General features: G+C 41.2%; 1 protein-coding gene across 2 annotated transcripts; it reads right to left on the bottom strand.

Annotated features, from left to right (window-relative positions):
• Window positions 1-2,133: 2,133 nt before the first annotated feature.
• On the bottom strand, window positions 2,134-6,946 carry LOC145450525 (uncharacterized). Of its 2 annotated transcripts, none has more exons than XM_080329046.1 (3): window positions 6,728-6,946; window positions 3,865-4,015; window positions 2,134-2,635 (listed from the first exon to the last, which is right to left on the bottom strand). In XM_080329046.1, exons 1-3 carry the CDS (start codon window positions 6,744-6,746, stop codon window positions 2,581-2,583), a joined length of 225 nt encoding a protein of 74 aa, XP_080185172.1. In that variant the 5' UTR covers window positions 6,747-6,946; the 3' UTR covers window positions 2,134-2,580. The 2 variants fall into 2 exon arrangements, with proteins under 2 accessions (XP_080185172.1, XP_080185171.1); XM_080329045.1 differs by having other exon boundaries at window positions 3,869-4,015; window positions 6,728-6,908.
• Between the last annotated feature and the right edge of the window lie 13,424 nt (window positions 6,947-20,370).

The raw sequence follows: 20,370 nt of genomic DNA, 5'->3' as shown, positions 1-20,370 counted from the left end.
TGCAGCAGGCGCACGGATTCAATCTTGATTTCATATGTTCATTGAATATTAAAAACCAAATCCTTGCGATTGTGGTGTTGGCTACTGCTATATAACTTGATGATAGGGTAATATCGGTAGCAAGTATAAAAACAAGTTTTACACTCTGCTCAAGCAATACTCAGACGTCGAATACATTGTCCGGTCTGACCTAGACCGTTAAGGCGTAAGCTTATATTCCCTTGCAAGTCATCGTCGAAATTGTTGACGAAGCGACGGAAGATATTGATTTTATGGGATTATTATATCATTTGATTGCCCTATAGCTGATACATTTAGCGACGTTTAAAACGTCAATATGTACTTCAGCATTGTGGCATTATGTGACCCGAGTCGTCACTAGGCATCGTGTACATCAATATGGGCTACACGTCACTGAAATGCAGGGTTAGAATTAGCAATATGACGTCACATGACGTCATGGCGTTCACGTTCGCGTTCACACAGAACCTTTCAAAAAGGTTCGCGTTCACACGAACCTGAACCTTTCAGAGGTTCACACCATCCCTACTGTCGACATTGAAATCCGAGGTCCATCTGGTTACATCCATAATTGCAAAATAATATTCCTTCATCATCCCATTTCTTTAATTTTTTAGCCTTTTTTTCAGTTATCTTGAAGTAGACGTTCTTCAGATTGGTGTTAGTCGTTATATCTTCAATGAGGGTATTGTCGACTCTCAAAGTCATCCATGGTTCATCTGGTGTAATATAGGAGACCTCGACCACGCAATGAGATTTTTCAACGGTGTCCCCTGCGATTTCTAAGTATGAACACAATTGGTTTGAAAGCTCCGGCTTTATAGAAAGCCGATAAAATGGAGGTGAGCATTGAACAATCAACATACTACGGTGCCGGTATAAGCACAGATCTGTATCGACGTAGGCCTGCCTCTGTTTTCAGAATACTGAATTAATCAACTCAATCGATCTCCACTACTATGGCGAAATGCGTTATCGTTCCATTCAAATTACAGTTTCGGTGTTGCTACGTCAAATGTGTTCACTACATAACGTTATTGCAAAAAGAAAACCAATTTCAACATAGCTCCGACATTTTCGCTCTGAAAACGCAGATGCCTTGAACCATCAATTGATGTGGTACTGCTGCTATATAGGGATACCATATTTTGAGGTCCTAATAAGAGGACTCTTTTCAAAGAAAGAGAACTGGTGCTTTTGACGATTTTTAAAACATATGATGACCCTAGATCAGGGGTGGGCAAACTTTTGAGGTCGCGGGCCGCATTCAACCTCTGAATCCATTCGTGGGTCGCACTATATGAAATTGGGATTATAGAACAAAACGCAATATTGGTGTTTGATTATATAATGAGGACATGGAGATAATATATATGCTTGTTTAAAACAAGCCAAACATTGCTTTGATGATATCGTACACGCTACTGAAACAGTGGCGAGATTTCATATAGGTTGGTCGACCTCAATTATCAATTTGTCAAAACCATAGAGATGAAAGTCGGTTGTCCCGATTCTTAGAACTGGATTGAAATTTAAATCTGTGAGCAGCGATAAAAGATAATTGAAGCGGTCGAGGTTTTTAGGGGCCACTCGCCACAGACTCGTATTGCCGCGTTTCGTTTTGCAACTTCTCCATAAAATATCTGTACACCCTGAGATAAAGTATGATGCTATTACGGAACCTGAGCCAACTTTTGATAAATTGCATAATCACGCTGGCAACTACTGCACGGTGTACTCATGCATCTTAATTCTAAGGTAGTGGTTTTCAATCAGTTTTGTGGCTACCCCGTACGCGGAAATATCTCGCAATTACACTGGCTCTTTCGTATCGAACAACCATGAGAACCCGTCACCTTTGCTAAATTAAAGCCTCGATATTAGTAATTTCATAATAGTGTTAGTCGTAATTGGTGGGTAGCGCACATGATAAATATTTCATCAGCAAGACGTTGGACTGTGCGGTTCAGCTTCCCCCATCAATTACACTATAACTGTGCTCCTGTAGCCCACGATGACGAGAATTTCATTTCCTCATTCGGGTAACGCCAAATTGCGCACATAGATATATCCAGCAATATCAAGCAAATAAAACCACTACTGACTCGAAAATCAGGTAGGTCATATTTTATTTTTCTACGTCTTGCGTAAGCTATACCACCCATGAAATTATGTTCGTTAATGGGATTTTCGATGGAGCCGCAATATAGGCTAAGAAAAATATGTTAGTCAGCATCATGAAATATGTAATTAGTCACGCAATAATAACAAAATTATCTGCTTTCATCATCCCCAGTTTCATTATTATTTGGGTACATGTTTTTCACACTGGTTTTATTCAAGATGTCTTCGACGACAGTAAACTGTCGACATTCAAATCCGTGGTCCGTCTGGTCGCATTCATATTTGCAAAATTTTATTCCTTCATCATCCTAATTCTTTTTTTTTAGCCTTTTTTCCGTTATCTTGAAGTAGACGTTCTTCAGACTGGTGTTAGTTGTTATATCTTCAACAAGAGTATTGTCGACTCTCAAATCCATCCATGGTTCATCTGGTGTATTATAGGAGAACTCGACCACGCAATGAGATTTTTCGACGCTGTCCCGTGCGATTTCTGTGCACGAACACAATTGGTTTGAAAGCTCCGACTTTATAGAAAGGCGATAAAATTGCGGTGGACATTGAACAATCAACATATACTACGGTGCCGTCATAGGTCCCATACTATTACCGAGAATGCTATTACCGAAAACGGACATTACCGAGAATAAATGGCCAAAGCCAAGAATCTAGTTTACTGTAACGGACGTTGTCGAGAAATTTATACCTGCGAATCGATTCCGAATGTGGCAAAGCCGTGATGCACACACACGACCTATTCATATGCATAACAACATGACCTGCATTACATATATTGCATTCTCGGTAATGTCCATTCTCGGTGGTGTCCATTCTCGGTATTGTCCTTCTCGATAATAGCATTCTCGGTAACAGCATTCTCGGTATTGACCGGACACCGCCGTTAAGCACAAATCGGTATCGAAGTACCTCCGTTTTCGGAATACCGACTTAATCAACTCAATCGATCTCCACCACTGGCGAAATGCGTTATCGGCAGATCCAAATTATAGTTTCGGTGTTGTGACGCAAAATGTATTCACTACATAACCTTCTTGCAAAAAATCCTTCCCATTTTCTACATCGCTCCCATATTTTCGCTCTGAACACGCAGATGCCTTGAACTGTTGAGTCATGAATGGTATAATTAGGGTTGCATTTAAAACAAATGGTTGTTAAAAAAGTGTTTTGAACAATGGCCTTTTTAAAAAAATTGTGATTTTATAAGTTGTAAAATTGTGCCGTAATTGTGTAAATGCTTTCCAAAAATCATGTTGTATGAGCCTACGGACAATGACCACCCGATATAGCCGACGTATATCGATATGGGATGGTTGGAACCCTCAAAATAGTCGGTTCAACAGTTATAGCACAGATATTACGTCACAGGGAGCTATATTTACTCTATATTTTTAATTGTCACTATCAATGCACTATTACGTCACAATTGATTATTCCTGACGTCATGACTTGAAAAAAAAAACATATTTTAAACAACGGCCGTGTTTTAATCATGTTTGTTTAAAATTGATGCTGTTAAATGCAACCCTACTGCTAATAAATCCCTTCCGTGCTTCAACAACAATAATTATCGTAGCCAATAGCTTTGTCCTTGAGGGATCGCTGATCACAGTTCAACCATATTGATATAAGTTATGCTGTAAACCCAACTCAAGTGGTCTGAAAGTAGAATTTAAAATGGAAAGTTAAATAAAAACTAACTACTTGCTTTCAAGTTCCACCTTGCTCCATCTCCCATCAGGTTCCGGCAAGATGTTCCACAGCGCCGCAATTCTATCGGCCAAATGATTACTGTCCAATATTTCTATTAACGTGGGAGTGGGACAAGATATTGCGACGTTGTCTTGGTTCAATACTGAAAAACAAAGGTATTTTTATCATAATCAACTCTGTCGTGAAGATGTTCTTGAACAATGACGCCGATCCGACATCCGTATCCATAGCAATATCCTTGTTGGCCTGTTCAATGACATCGAAACTCATGCAATTGCTCAAATGTGAGCGAGCCCGCAGTGCTACATGTCTACGTGTATGCCTTCCTATACGTTCTTATGTGTATGAATAACTTGGATTAAAATGTTGCACTCGATTTATACCGCGGTATGTGTCCGAGGTAGGTTCTGGTTTCGGGTGCCATGGGTGTATGTATATTCACAATCCACCATCCACTATGACGTCTCAAATAGATATTCGTGACTTCATAGTAAAAATAAATACCATTGAAAGGTTGGGAACCCCTGGCTCATCTGGAGTCGAAAACGAATGAATCGCTAAAAACAGTTGACCATTGAAAGATATGGGTTGGAAATAAGAGGACAGGAAAAACTTGTTGGGCGTGCGAATGGAGATTTGAGCGAAATCGGAGAGGCGCCTGAGAAGTCTTGGAAATATTTCATATTCAAACATCTCTCAACACCTAGCCTATGTAGCAGAGTACGTAATAGGCACATATCTACTACAGGCGTCGTGTATTCAAGAGACCATTACGATGAAACGGCCTCAGAAGGGTTTAGCTCTATGCAGCTCCTCGAAAATGACATTTAGACCAGTGGTTCCCCGCTTTTTTCGACTTGTCGCCCCCTTATCAAGCTCGACGCAAAATTTCACCCCATAATAATGGATTCGAAAAAGAGGACATAAAAATGGGAAATTTATTCACCTAACTCTGATCGCTGGTGAATTGGCTAAAAAAGAGTCTTTATTCCGAGACGGTGTTCGGAAAACCGTTGGATTGGCCTCTAGTCAATTTTTGCGTCATATGTAGAATAAGCCGTGTTCGAGTGTATTTTTTGACCGTGTTGATTGAATATATCTCACTGGACCTTCTAACATTTTCACCCCCTATCGCACCCCAATCACCCCTTTGGTATCTTCACCCATTTGTTTCTCAAGATCGCCCATTGTGGAACGATATCGCCCACGCTGGTAACCGCGGATCTAGACGATTCTTTCGTCTACAGTGGTGATTCTCAACTGGACTGGAATCCTTCCTCACGAAAGAATATAACGAGTTATTGGGATGAATTTCACAACACATTTTATACAATTTGCATGGAAAATTTTACCAACCTAAATATCTTCTTCAGGTTGGTGCAAAATATTTGGCAAATACTAGGACAACCGCTCGCATGCTTCAAATGCGGAAAGCGCACTGGTGTTAAGATGACTTAACTGTAGCAGCTCTGGATGCTATATACTGCCTTTGTGACCAGCGTCGTACGTATCTCGCGCTGTGGCAGGTACTTCCTCTCTATTTCAGGGATGTCCATGTCCATCCCTTGACCTGATCAGCTCGTAGGTATTAATAGTCGCACGGAGTGTTTTTCGAAATTATTTATATTATCAACTTGTTCATTTACGTAATTTATGGTGTGCTTTCATTCCGATAGTCTACTCTACTGTTTGCTTACAATTGTCTAATCCTCTACGGCAGTGGTTTTAAACCAGTTCAATTTCAATTTAGTGCTTGCAACTTTCTGCAACATATACTAGTACTGTTCAGTATTTCCGTTGTATGCTATGTCGTGGTTATGCAGATTTTAGCTGTCCTCCAGACCAGTATCCACTGGAGTATATAGTGTATATATAACTACACATGCACATTGCAAATGCACACTCGCCGGACTCCGTTTGCGCAGAATGAGAATGAAAGCCGCGATGGGCGACTTCACCCGTGATATTGTTCAGTATTTCCGTTGTATGCTCAGAGGTGGTCAGTAACGAAGTACTTCTACTTTTTGAATTACTTGAAGTAGATTTTGTCTACTCGCACTACTTTTTAAGTAGTTATGATTTGAGACTACTTTTACTCCTACTTGACAGTTTTCAGTTTTGTACGGGCAAAAATAAGCGTAGAATACCTACTTACTTACTTACTTACTTACTTACTTACTTGTGAACCACCGCTCCTACTTCTTCTTGAGTAGAAATTCCGGCGTTACTTCTACTTCTACTTGAGTAGCGACGTGACTACTTTGACCACCTCTGTATGCTATATCGTGGTTATGCAGATTTTAGCTGTCCTCCAGACCAGTATCTACCGGAGTATATAATATATATATATATAACTACACATGCACATTGCACATGCACACGCGCCGGACTCCGTTTGCGCAGACGGAGAATGAAAGCCGCGATGGGTGACTTCATCCGAGATTTGTATATCTGTATATTCTAAGTCGACTTCTGCTCAAGGGATGGCTCTGAATAACAAAAATAAAAATCTTCCTTAACCAGTAATGTTATCGACAGCCGTCTGTGCAGTACTCACATGGTTATTAGCTTATTACTTCCGATCGGAATGAGGAAAGAGACTTAGAACGACAACACGATGGTTTCGGCCAAGATCTGGGGAATAGTAGTGTAATCATTTTAGTCAAATGGTCTTCTATATTATTTAGGACTTCCCTTTTTATTCTAATAACAAGGGAAGCAGTGAATAGTTCCGAAATGGAAAATATAAGGAACCTTGCAAAATGTTGGGAACCACTGGTCTTCAATATCAGCTTCCAGTGTCTCGCGTGTAAACTACAACTGCTGGTAACGTTTGATGATATGACGGTCTTACCGTGGAACTTGACTGACATCCCGCGGTATTCTGCCACACTCGAATCTTCAATACTTGAAGTAAAGTATCACAAATTTGTATCCAAGAAGTCCACAATCACATATCAAGTATGACAATATCGTTTCCAAGTTTTCGTAGCATTAGAAATTCTTGTGGTCTGCGTTAACGAATGAGAGAATGCTTCGTTTATCCTTCACCACGGAAATAATTGCTGGTTTAGCTGTAAGAGTCCACGGTGTGGACATGACTAGGGCTGGGCAAAATCGAGTACCTAAGTGATTCGATTCTGAATCACGCATTACGCTTTGAGTCGAGTCGAGTATTCGAGTACCACTCATTATGACGTCACAACATAATTTCATATGGCAAAGTTCAAATATGTACCTTTTATGGCACCACAAAGAACATAATGCCTGTTATTCGTAACATTAAAGATACTTTGGTATTTTTTCGACCATACCGAGTTCATTGCACTTCTTAACAATGATCATGACTTTGGAAATGTGTTATTTCCAGTAACTTTCGTAGCTTTGCACTATGTCTCGTATGCTGCGACACGGCCAATCAAGGTTGCAAGGCTTCCTCGGTGGAAAATAGTATCGAAACTTTAATTCTAGTTTGTAAATTAACATTCAGTTGCGAGGAGAGTATAATTTCAGTACTCGAAAAAATCGTCTTTTACTACTCGACTCGAATCATTAAAATTAATACTCGATTCAGATTCGAGTACTCGAATCATTATGCCCAGCCCTAGACATGACATGCTGCTGATTGTTCAGGGGAACACGTGAACTGGGGTGATTGAATGCAACTAGAAAGCAACTTCTTGTTAGACTTATAATTAGGTCCACAAGAAGGTCTATACGCAATTTTCTAGCGGATATTGAATGGGAAATACCGGTAAGTTGTCCTGTAGAGCCACTTCCATGGATACTAATGGTCCTTTACCATTTCAAAATATATGGATTTTCTCACCACTTGACCTAAACATGAAGCATATCTTCAAGATGAGAACATGAATTTAGAAGTGTTAATAAACTTATGTGGCGTTCCATTCACTAATAACACTATGTTTGCATGCTGACACGCCCATCTTGTTACTATTCCTCTTAGGTTGCTGTAATTCACAGAGACTTCTGACACCCATACTGGAGATAGCCTAGAGCAGGGGTGGGCAAACTACGGCCCGCGGGCCGCATGCGGCCCGCCACACCGTTCTGTGCGGCCCGCGAGAGTCTAAAGAAACTTTTTAAAAATATTGATGAAATGCATACTGAAAATCGAATTAATGCAGGGAACTTGATTAAAATTTTTAGTATATTTCACCATGATATTTTTAGGGAAGTGGTTCTCAAACTGGTGGGCGCGCCCACCTTGAGGGGGTGAAAGCATCTTAAGAAGGGCGCGAACCTCAGATCAACTGAAAAAAATTTTCGCGCTCCGCGCGATTTAAATCCAATTCACAGTTGTTGTTCTGTATTTACTCTCAGTTTAATATGTAAAAATCTCTCATCAACAGTCGTATCCTTCCATGCCATCAAACTACCCGTTAGGTTGGCTAGCATCCTGGGTGCGTTTTGTGATATGACGATAAAGGGGACATGTAATATTTCACCATCGTATGGGGGCAAAGTTTGGTCTCTTGCAAAGTTAGAAAACCACTGTTCTAAGGTACATACTTCCTAGATTATTTTTTATGTTTAATGTCTGGCGCGACAGCCCGATAATAAAGCTTACGCAGTTGGAAAGGTTCAAACTGCTAAAAATCACAGAAATCCTAAACGAGATTGACGTAATTCGGGTCACGAGTGTGATTTCAGATTGGCAACTCCAGTTTCAATTTTTTCAGTGATTTTCTTATGAAAAACGATTCGCGCTTGTCTTAGGTAGATTTGTTCTCTGTATGCGTAGAATTAGGGTATTTATATTTTATTCACACACAATAGAAGCGTGTTTGAAGCTAACATGGTTATGATGCTGTCAGCATTGTGTATCCAGGAATTGAACCAAAAGTGGAATTAACAAATCTATGAACCGATCGCTGCTGACAGATTAAATTTTAATCCTATTTTAAAAATCGGTACCACCGACTTTCATCCCTATAGTTTTTACAAATTGGTTGTTGAGGTCGACCAACCTATGAAATCTCGCCACTGTTTCTGGTGCATGTACGATATCATCAACGAAATGCTTGGTTTGTTATAAATAAGCATGTACATTGTACATTGTACATGTTCTCACCATATAATCAAATACCAATATTGCGCTTGGGTTTATAATCCCAATTTTATATAGTGCGGCCCGCGAATGGATTCAGATGTTGAATGCGGCCCGCGAGCTCAAAAGTTTGCCCACCCCTGGCCTAGAGTATATTGCTCACATACCCAGCTAAAGAATAAACTCCTAAGCTATGTTTTAGAACTGACTATTCAGACTTTCATTATCAAAGAGGCGGCGCCGAAAGTTGATCACATTGTGATCTATTGATTTTCCCAAACTAAACTAATGGAGTCCAACGAGACAAAATCGATATCTTTCTGGATAAGTATACTGGAAAGAAGCGGTCTCCATTCACATTACTCCTCAAGCAACTAATAGAAACATGTTCCATTCATCACAGGATTGTTCTCAGCTGGGAATAGCTCTTTTTATCTAGGCAACCGATCGAAAGGGCGGAGCTCGCTCGCCACGTCGGCGCTATTTGCCGGCTTCCTCATGAATTTGACTCTCGTCATCATGACACTTTTTACGGTCTGCCTTTTTCGCGTTTGGATAAAACTGTCTCACGCGTTCATTTTTAGCTTAAGAGTTACCACGTAAAAATACCTATACGTAAAAATACCTATAGGTTATGCGCACCCGAGCGCCGAAAGTTAACGGTTTTGTTGGATCCACCGAAATTTCCCAGCGTATGCAACAAAACATAAGGAGCTACTGCATAGTAGCAATGCATTATAAACGGATGTTACAAGCGTCGTCTGCTTCCTAAAAGTATCCTTCACAATGGTAATGTTTACTTCGTTCATACTAGGTTAAGACACTATGAAGCGTAAAGATTGCTCGTGTTGGGCTCCGTCACTATGCGTGTTTTACCTAGATTGATGTTCTTACGCCATTATTGACCGTGGCGCTAAAGACCAACAGCTGATAAGCGCCAAATTTTTCTTTCAATAAACAACAACAACAACAACCTAGATTGATCGTGATTGTGACATATGGATTGTCTGTATCTGTACTTGGGCCTCGTGCATTTGATCTCTTTGTCAGCACACGAATGTCGGGGCGAAGGCACGTATCTCGGTTTCCGTCACCCCGTGCGTTTGCGGATTGGCCTCCGCATTAGAGAGCCGTGGCTAAGTCGTAGTATAGATAACTAACCAGTATATTTTCCTCCGAGCAAGCAAGCGTGACGACGGGTGTTGTCTATCTATCCGTAGGTTAGTTATCTATAGTAGTACATACCATAAAAAAACGTCACAATGAATCCAGGTAAATACGCGTAACGCGACACGGAACGGAACCAAACACTGGTAACAAGCCCATACAATACGTGGATCACAGACCGCCACCGAATATATAATGAGACAGTAGTCAACTCTGGATTCGTGCGCACAACTTTTTCAAAAAGATTAGTATTTTCTCGTACACCCCGACGAGACTATGGCTTGGCTATACCGACAATACAGTTTAGAGTGGATTTTGCTCGTGTATCCGTATAAGGATATTAATCAAGAGGGAACACTACATCACCGGGCGTTCCAGTAGAATCGTAAAGTGGTCTTTAGAGATTAAGAGCGGGGCATTTGCATATTTAGCATATCCCATCCCAATATCAAAAGACAGAGGGCTCTGCACTCTGTGTGCTGTACGTAATCACTGAAAATGCCGAACATAAGGAAACGAGGTTAACCCTCTCGTGCACGGACTTTAGTACGTCTATACTCCAGGGTTTTTCAACTTCACTTGTATAACGGGTCGCAATTCAACAGCAAGAGACCCTGCGGGCCGCAAAACATTATCGTGTACGGCCTATTTGTGGGCTACGATTAAATTTAGACTACTTTGCCAGTCGCATGAGGGCACTTAGTACATTTTATGCATTCTAACGGCTAATGGTATGAAGTCGCTGTAGTTTGATTGAAATCACACCTTCTGTAGCAGATTTCCTGAGTTTAGCGATATTCTAAGCAATTAAGAACGATCCGTCTGTAACGTCGTCGGCAATTTTAACAATGCCTCGACATATGGAATGCCTGGCTTGACACATAGCTAGCTACGTTTTCTAAGATCGGGCGATACGTATAACTATAGAATAAACTGTCGTGGTATCATTGTAATATTCTACGCTTCATTACGACAACTGTTCTTCGACAAATATGACACATCGGTTTTCCATTTATATCTGAGAAAGCAAATTCATTGTTCCAGGAGAGTTACAAACAGGTTTTTGATGACTCCACCTGACCCAAGTCATTTTCGCAGAATACGGAAATGACTCAACTCGACTCTAGTCAATCTGTGTATTGACTCGACTTGGACTCGAGTCATTACCAAGTCATATGACTCGGGATTCAGACGGTAATTGTCATTTCGAAGAATAGTAAAGTAACCAAACTATTGGGATTTCGTCTATTGACAATTACAATATAACTCAAGCCTATATCAAGAAACCAGAACACATCAGAGAATGAGTCATTATAACGAAACAGAGACGGTGCGATAAGAGAGCTAAGTAGCTAAAATGTAACAATACCTTGCCAGTAGTAATTGCATTCATAATGAAAGATGTCGCGGGTCGAGAACCCTTGGTCTACTCAATTGGATATACCTAACCCTAATGCTAAAACAGATAGACGTATTCTTCTATGGCAGGGACCGGCAACTTTTCCAGTCGGCTGGTCGGATATAGGAAAATAAAGCATTTGGCGGGCCGGATTCGTGAATCGATACATTATTCGTGTCATTATCCACCTAGACAATAAATATATCGTCTTTAATGTAAATTTGAAGTCGAAACCATAGAGCCAAAAACATGATTTAATAAATTTATCAACGTAATGTATACTTCGATCGATGTTGAGATCTATGAGATCTGTGTTCGATCAAAGCTGTCGACAAGTTCTTTAAACTCTGGATGCATGGCGGACGTAGAAACCCCTGGTAAAGAATGCACGTGAGCATCAGTTACATTTGAACGCAGATTTATTTATTCGTTTTTATGGTCGAAAATATTTGCTCGCAATCGGATGTAGTGTAGACCCGAACAGAGCAAGTAGTTTGATGGCCATCTTTCTTCGACTGAGAGCCACATTATAACGTAAGACCGGAAACAGTGAGTGCCGCTCAAAATCCTTCTCCCAGGCCGTATGTTGCCCGTCCCTGTTCTATGGTTTACTTTACAATGTCCTTTGGGCACAACAGAGTTCTGGGATAATTAGGCAGAGAAAGAAAGCCAGCAGGCGCGCTATTTGCGTCTCATTGACGAAATTAAACGCATAAAACTGACGAAGCTAACTGAGTAGTAGGGCTGTCCATAATTTGGAAAATCTTCAAAATACTCCGATGTAATGTCTTATTCTATAGATTATTGATAAAAACCAGCAATGGGCCAAAAAGAATCTCAAAGGAAAGCCGTTAAGATCTCGTGTAAAGCGTTTGAAAGTAGCTGCTGAAGAATGGGCGCGCCATCGACCGTTGAACTGCGAGAATACTAGTAATCACGAAACCACGGCTCTTGATTTTCTAATACGCTATGCTTCAATGATCACGACAGCAGCAGCTTGCTGATTAGGGGATCTCATTAAAGGGGCACTGCGCTCTAAAAATGATGTGGTCTCAAATTGAAGGTAAAAACGAACAAAATTTTTTGGCCGCAGCCATTTCCTTCAGAACGCCACCGTAATGGAGCTGCAATTTATTGAAATTTCTACAAGACCAGCTGCCGCGGCTGCTTAACCCGTTACATGGCACGATGTCTTCATCGTCGCACTTGCTCGACGCTATAAGGCAGTCACGCAGAGAACGAAACTTGGACACATTTCCTCCATAACATCGGCTGACAACTATCTAAAATTCGTTCTCTGCGTGACTGCCTAATCGCGTCGAGCAGGTGCGACGGTGAAGATATCGTGCCATGTAACGGGTTAAGCAGCCGTGGCAACTGGTCTTGTAGAAATTTGAATAAATTGCAGCTCCATTACGGTGGCGTTCTGAAGGAAATGGCCGCGGCCAAAAATTTTTGTTCGTTTTTACCTTCAATTTGAGACCACATCATTTTTAGAGCGCAGTGCCCCTTTAAGGAGTCCGCTACCGGCAGCGATTATGAAAGCACATTGTAGGTAGGTTGTCAGAAAATGATTCAAAATAATTCAGAGTATGTTGACTGTTGAGTTACGAAATACATGATGAACAAACAGCTGCTTCACAAAACCTTTTTTTAGACACGCACCCCTTTATGACAGTGAAAAATTTCGCGGCCCCTTTATCGTCATATCACAAAATCCAACCGGGATGCTAGCAACCTCAACAGATTGTTTGATGGCATAGCAGGTTATGACTGTTGAGAGAATTCAAAAATATGAAAATCGGTCTATACATAGAAACACGAGTGAATTGGAGATAAATCGCGCAGGGCGCGAAAATTTTTTTCAGTTGACCGCTTCTTCACGCCCCCTTCAGATGCTTTCATGCCCCACCCCCAGGTTGAGAACCACGGTTCTAAAGCAGACCTGGGCAAAGTGCGGCCCGCGACAGGTTGCTTGGAATTCAGAACATAAAACTTGCTTTTTGAATACTAAAACCATAGGCTGTATGAAATGAACAGGAATTTCGTTTAATTCGTAGCCTGTTTATTAATATGCCACGATTACGCTGCCTTACGCACCTCGCATGTGTTATCCGGACTCAAATAAAGGCAATGTGGCAAAGTGTGAGTAGCGATTGAAGTCGCAAGAAATCACTCTTTCCATAGTTTAGTTCAAACCTTCTTTGTTGCCATTGTCACTGTGACAATGTCACATTATACGCATTATACGGCATGTGTTTCAAATTGATACGTTATACGTTTTCAAATCCCCTATTCGTAAATCAAGCCAATCACTACTCGCGATTACTATATGACTCATCATATCTATCACCCATAAATTATCAACGGGCATGCCAAAAAAGCCGGAAAAGGTTCAGGTTAAGACTAGAGCACTAAATATTTGTATAATGAATTCAGGGGTAAACTCGTGCTTTTAGTTTTTGCCGAGCATGTCGCCGAGATTAGGGATATTAATTAAATTCGATCTTATGACAAAAACACGAAACACGTGGTCAAGGGAGGGCGCAGTTCAAAAAAACTGCAAGCTTCGCGCAACATATACGGGCTTTTAAGCTGCACAGTGCACACTGCTCGGAAGGTAGCGAACAAAAATAACGAGCTTCGTATTATTCCATATACATTTCAGTGCAGTGGTTCTCGAACTGGGGGCGTTAAAGCATCAGAAGGGAGGCGCGAAGCCAAGGTTTACCGAAAAGATTTTTCGCGCTCCGCGCGATTCACCTCCAGCATATCGTTTATGCTCTGTGTATTCTCCGACTTTTATATTCCAGAATTCTCGCATCAACAGCCAGAACCTTCCATGTCATCAAACTATCCGTTAGAATTGCAAGCATTCTGGTTACACTTTTTAATATTTTGTAATATAATGATAAGGCGGCGCGAAATTTTTCACTATCATAAAGAAAGGTGTGCCTAAACAAGCTTGAGAACCACTGTTTTAGAGTCTTAATAGCAGAACGTGTATAAGGGTTTGAAGAGAGTTAAATATGTATCATGTTTAACATTGTTTCCAATTACGACAGCAAATGGATATTTTTTAATTAACCGGCAAATTTTTAATTAACCGTCAATTTGCCATTACCTAATATTAACACATTCACTGAGTAGCATTTACTAACAATGCAATTTAGAAATAAAATTAAAATACGCTGGAGAATATAGCTGAAATTTTTCACTCGGCCCGCCAACGTATTTTCTACTTCTCATTTGACCCGCGGAGGAAAATAATTGCCCACCCCTGTTTTAAAGCATGACTGCTTTATGGTGAAGGAAATCGCTGTAGCCTGCATGCCTTGTTTTCATCAAGGGAAAGCATAGGCGCTTATGCAAGTAACAAACGAATCCCTCGTTTCAGAAGGGATCCATCATCATTGAATACAAATATGAAGCTAAGCAATGACACTATAATTTGGGTGATGTTATTGGGCTCAGCTTGTACTATATAGTTGAAGTTTTGAATGTTCTTGAGATCTAGAAGGCACAAAGGTATTTCAATGGATCTGAATTCGAAAGCAATGGGCCGCAATCTATTCTGTGGCGACTCCATATGGTAATTGAAAATATCCCGCCACACCACTGCTCAATTTGTTATATGCTAAGATCAACAAAATAGACGTTACACGGCTACACCATCTCAATTATTTGCGACAATATAAGGATCCAGTATAGTGTCCGTATTCCTATAGTCTCATATCATCAACAACTTCTTCCCTGTGCATAAGTGCTGGAAAAGTGTTGCGCCGATAGGTATTAGCACACGAAATGCTTTCAGTGACTATGAAGTAAACGTCCACTACGTGAACCAAACAAAAGACCGTGAGAATTACAGGAGTGCTATGAAGCTTCGTAACTTGGTAAGCTCGGTTGAAACAAACTAGCTATCTTACTTCCAGTTGCATTTCCTGTTTCTCCACGGCCTCCTCTAGATACCTAGCAAAAGCAGAACCTGTTTCGTTACGAAAATGAAATTCTCGCAGCTTCAATGCAGTAGCAGCAATAGGCAGTAAACCGATTATAGTCTCCTTGCTACGTCTGCAACCCAATATTCAGAGCAAAGCCTAATCCCAATGGACACTCTAGATAGGGTCTACAGCTGTAATCTTACAACGAAGACACACATCTATACAGCTTGACGCAGTTATCGTAGCAGCTAAACGCCGACTCGTCCCGTGCCTCTGATTCATTATCTTCGCCTACACACTACAGGAAATGCTGAGTTTCATTCATTCTCTCGTTCGCCTGTCGTTCAAGCATATTCTTATTTCAATCAATCAATCAATCAGGTAAAGATAATACCAATCAACGCGTCTACTATTTTCATCCGCGCAAGACACGCAAGCGGTTATGAGGTAAATCCAATCGAGGCTGACTCGCATCAGATACTCAGAATTGTATCCTATTCACCAGCACTATTCAATATTGTACTACTGACTGAACTTGATAGCGGGGCACATTAGGGAATCGAAACGAAATTCAAAGCGATTTGGATCTTGAGAATAATAGAAATATCACGGAACTAATTCAAGAAACAGTGTCAGAGTAATTCTGGCAACGCATAGGAACACTCTTACTGAAAAGAGTGTGTATTTCCGCCCGCGTACCACCACCACCCCTGATATACGGGTGTGAATACACACCCAGAGCACACGAAACCTGAACCTACCTCAAACTTATACTATGTCTATGTACTAATATGACATCTTGGAGAAACGAAGTGTGGGGTGTAGCATTTTTCTTGATCTACAAGAAGCGTTTGACTGCGTCGATCACAGTATTCTTCTCTCGAAATTGGCGCGCTACGGGTTCCGGGGTCCACGACTAGAGCTCATGAAAAGCTACCTGACTAGGATATATCAAATGGTTTCGATATCCAACACTTTGTCCTCCCCCCACCTTGTTACCTGTGGTGTTCTGCAAGGCTCTGTTCTTGGACCTGTCCCTTTTACTTTATATGTCAATGATATCTTTGAAACCTCATCATTGAATACCACATTCTTCGCTGACGATACTCACCTCCTATCTCACGCACCTATTACCGCAAGCTTGAATGCCGTCACCCGTGATCAAATGCCCAAATTACTTGAGTGGCCGTCCCATAATAACCTTCGGGTTAACGCTGCGAAATCCCAATTATTGGTCGTGAACTCCTGCGATAACCTAACCGTTGACATCGCTGGCCAACCAATTTCCAACATTAAAAATGATAAATACCTTGGTATTTTACTGGATTCGGACATGTCCTGGAAGAGTCAGATAAAATCACTCAAACAACAACTATCGAAGGTATGTGGTCTATTTCGCCGCCTTAGCTACACTCTGTCAGTCAGCGTGCTGTTGATACTCTTCAACACTCTATTCCTATCAAAGTTACAATACGGAATTCTTAGTTGGGGTGCTGCCTGCAAGAATACAATTGACCCACTGCAAAAACTTCAACATCGGAACATCCGTATCATTGCCAAAGCCCCACGGGAGCCTTGATGTGCAACTGATAAATCGCTTCTCAAAAGATTTGGTGTTCTAAACTTAGAAGATATGAGGAAGCTAGAAATTGCCAAGTTTATGCATCAGTTCCATTGCGGTCAATGTCCCTCAAATTTCAACGACTACTTCACCTCGGAGACAACAGCGCATAAGTACAGCACACGCGCGTCAACGAAGAACAACTATACCATATGATCAGGACTGAATACAAGAAAACGCATTGCCGGACCCCAATTGTGGAACAGCATCTCGCCGGCTATCCGACAGTCGTCGAGCATGTCCGCATTCAAGTCGAAATACAAACAATTTCTTCTAAATGAATACTAGCCAGTCTTCAGGATTACCGGACCACGACCAAACATCGACCTCGCCCTCCGCCACATGCCACCTCATTTTGTCGCTTGCGTCTTATATTCTCTGCATTACTTTTCATTCAGTGTGCATTAGGGCTGTTAAAAAATAACGTTTTTTTTTCTGGATTCCAGCCATTCAGTCATTAAATTGTCAGGTCACCCTAAAAACGCTGCACACCAAATTTGGTTCAATTTTAACAAGTATAGGGCTCCGCAGATCCAATTAAAGATTTTAATTTAAACAGTAAAATTTAAAAAAAAATCAAATTTTTCTGTCAACCCCATGAAATTGTTGAGCTGTCTTCAGAAACGATGCAAAACAAATTTGACTCAATCCCAACTAGTACAGTAGTTCCCAACGTGGGCGATATCGCCCCCCGGGGGCGATTTGGCGGTCTAAGGGGGGGGGGGGATAACGAAGGGGGCGATAGGGGGCGCAAACGGATGAAGGGGGCGATAGGGGGTGAAAACAACGAAGGGGGCGATAGGGGGTGATGGCGCGTTAAAACGGCTATTTGGGAGTCGGGACTGTAACTGCTGCACCCCAAACCCGCAATTGGGGGTGGGGCCCGAACTCGAAGGATCCCAATATTATTTCGTGAATTAACATAAATTATGGAGTATTTTTTTAGAAATTTATGCAACTTTTTCAAAAATTTTTCGCGCTGGGCGCGATTTAATATATCTTGGTTTTAGGGTACCCGTCACCAAACAAAAATACGCATGATTTATGGAAATGGGAGACTTCGGCGTCGGCCATTACTGCGCCACGACGCACCAAGACATATGAAGTTAGAGGCCATGTAACATGCGACTCCGAGAAGTGTGCCAGAACGATCAGCAGCGAGAAGACCTTGGCCGAAAAGGAATGCCCTTGTGCTGACCGAAAACTTCGATATATATATATACATATATGTTTGATTGTCCATAGGCACCTCAATGGCTGGCGTCGAATGTTCCTGTCCTGGTGACCTTAACCCTACCGGACAAAAGCCATCCCGAAAGGAAAAATTATGAGCCAGTAAAGAAATACCAATTTGAAATCATGTGCGTCTTTTAGTAATTAGTATCGTCTGTAACGAAGTTAATATAACAACGATTCCGCCCGAAGATGTTTAATTATTATATCTTTTTCAACACACACCACACTCAGCTCTACCGGAAAATCAGATTACGAGAGCAGAAAGAGGAAAAATTGATAGCAATATATATGCAATTCCCGATCATACTGACCGATTCGAACATGAATTATAAAAATTTGTCGCGCTTCGCGCGTTTAGGCGAAATACGGTGATTACCCCCAAACAGTACATGAAATAGGGTGTAGCCGATATGTAGCGACAAAAAGCCCACAGGCTGAGGGGGGTCTGGTTTACCACCCTATGGGGTCAAGGCCCAACGTTTTGGGGGGCCTGACGAAGTGCTGTTTGTTGGTTCCCAATATTTGGGGGGCGATGACCGGTGTGGAGCTTCAAAAGGGGGCGATGAGTCGAAAAAGGTTGGGAACCACTGAACTAGTAGAAGCGGAGTTATTGGAGTTTTTCGTTGATAAACCTCGGGTAATCCACCAATCAATTGAGTCAAATTTGTTTTGCATCGTCTCTGAAGACAGCTGAACAATTTCATGGGGTTGACAGAAAAATTTTTTTTTTTTTTAATTTTCCAGTTTAAATTGAATTTTTTAATTGGATCTGCGGAGCCCTATACTTGTTAGAATTGAACCAAATTTGGTGAGCAGCGTTTTTTCAGGGTAACCTGACAATTTAAATGACTGAATGGCTGGAATCCAGAAAAAAAAGTTAATTTTGAACAGCCCTATAGTGTGCAACTGTGCATGCCTCTTATTTACTTCGCCTAGGCTAAGGTGGGTGTCTGATCTTAAATGCTACTCCAAGTTATTTGGACACCTTCCTATCTTTTCATTGTATCGCAGTCTTGTGACGTTTTGAAACGATGAAAATATTAATAAACCTGATTGATTGTGTATTGTCTATAGCCTAAAGTCTTATAGGGCTAGGCTACCACGGTATAAATATAGTGCATTTTAATCCAAATTTATACATACACGCAAATAGGAGCGAAGGAAGTAGGGATGGTGTGAACGTGAGGCTCACGCTCGTGTTCTGTGTGTGAACCTCGGAAGTTTTGAGGTTTACGTTCACAAACGAACCTCGGTAGGTTCTGCACTGTGAATCCTTTTTCATATATTAAAATTTTCACTTCATCGTTGGTTGAAATTTATTGCATTTTAACTGCGGGTCACTCTATTCATGGTGCTGGCAGCAGAAAAATCAACACTAAACGAGCATGCACCTTGAAAATCTCAAAAACTTGACTTGTTTTGTTACAAAAGTTTGCTCGAAATATCTAGCTTTCGTTTGTGAATATTTAGCGACGCTGTCTGTGAGCTTGACCCGCAATCACACAACATCAAGAGCGAAATACCCTACATGTAGGTAGTCAGCGACTGATGCTTATTCAACCAACCGATTAAATTGATATCGTTGTCTGATGTAAAACATCTAGCAGGCGTACGGGGTCAATCTTAATTTCATATGTTTGTTGTATCATGAAAACCAAATCCGTGCGATTGGGATGTTGGCTACTGCTGTATAACTTGTTAAAGGGGTAATATCGGTAGCAAGTACAGAAACCCGTTTATAGTCTGCTTAATATCATCGTAGCAATACTCAGTCGCCGTGTACATTGCCCGATCTGGCCTAGACCGTAAAGGCGTAAATCCCTTGCAAGTCCTCGTCGAAATTGTTGGCAAAGCGACGGAAGATATTGATTTTATGGGATTATTATATCATTTGATTGTCCCGGTTGATACAACTGGGGACGTTTAAAACGTCAATATGTACTTCAGCATTGTGACAATATGTGGTCCGAGTCGTCGCTAGGTATCGTGCGCATAAATATAGGATATCACTCCACTGAAATGCAGGGTTGGAATTAGCAATATGACGTCACGTGACGTC

The sequence above is a fragment of the Botryllus schlosseri genome, chromosome 11 (assembly GCF_051294905.1).
Source record: "Botryllus schlosseri isolate E-star chromosome 11, Bs_hap1, whole genome shotgun sequence".
Taxonomy (NCBI): Eukaryota; Metazoa; Chordata; class Ascidiacea; order Stolidobranchia; family Styelidae; genus Botryllus; species Botryllus schlosseri.
The sequence above is the reverse complement of the archived record's forward strand: the minus strand, read 5'-3'. Positions and strand labels throughout refer to the sequence as shown.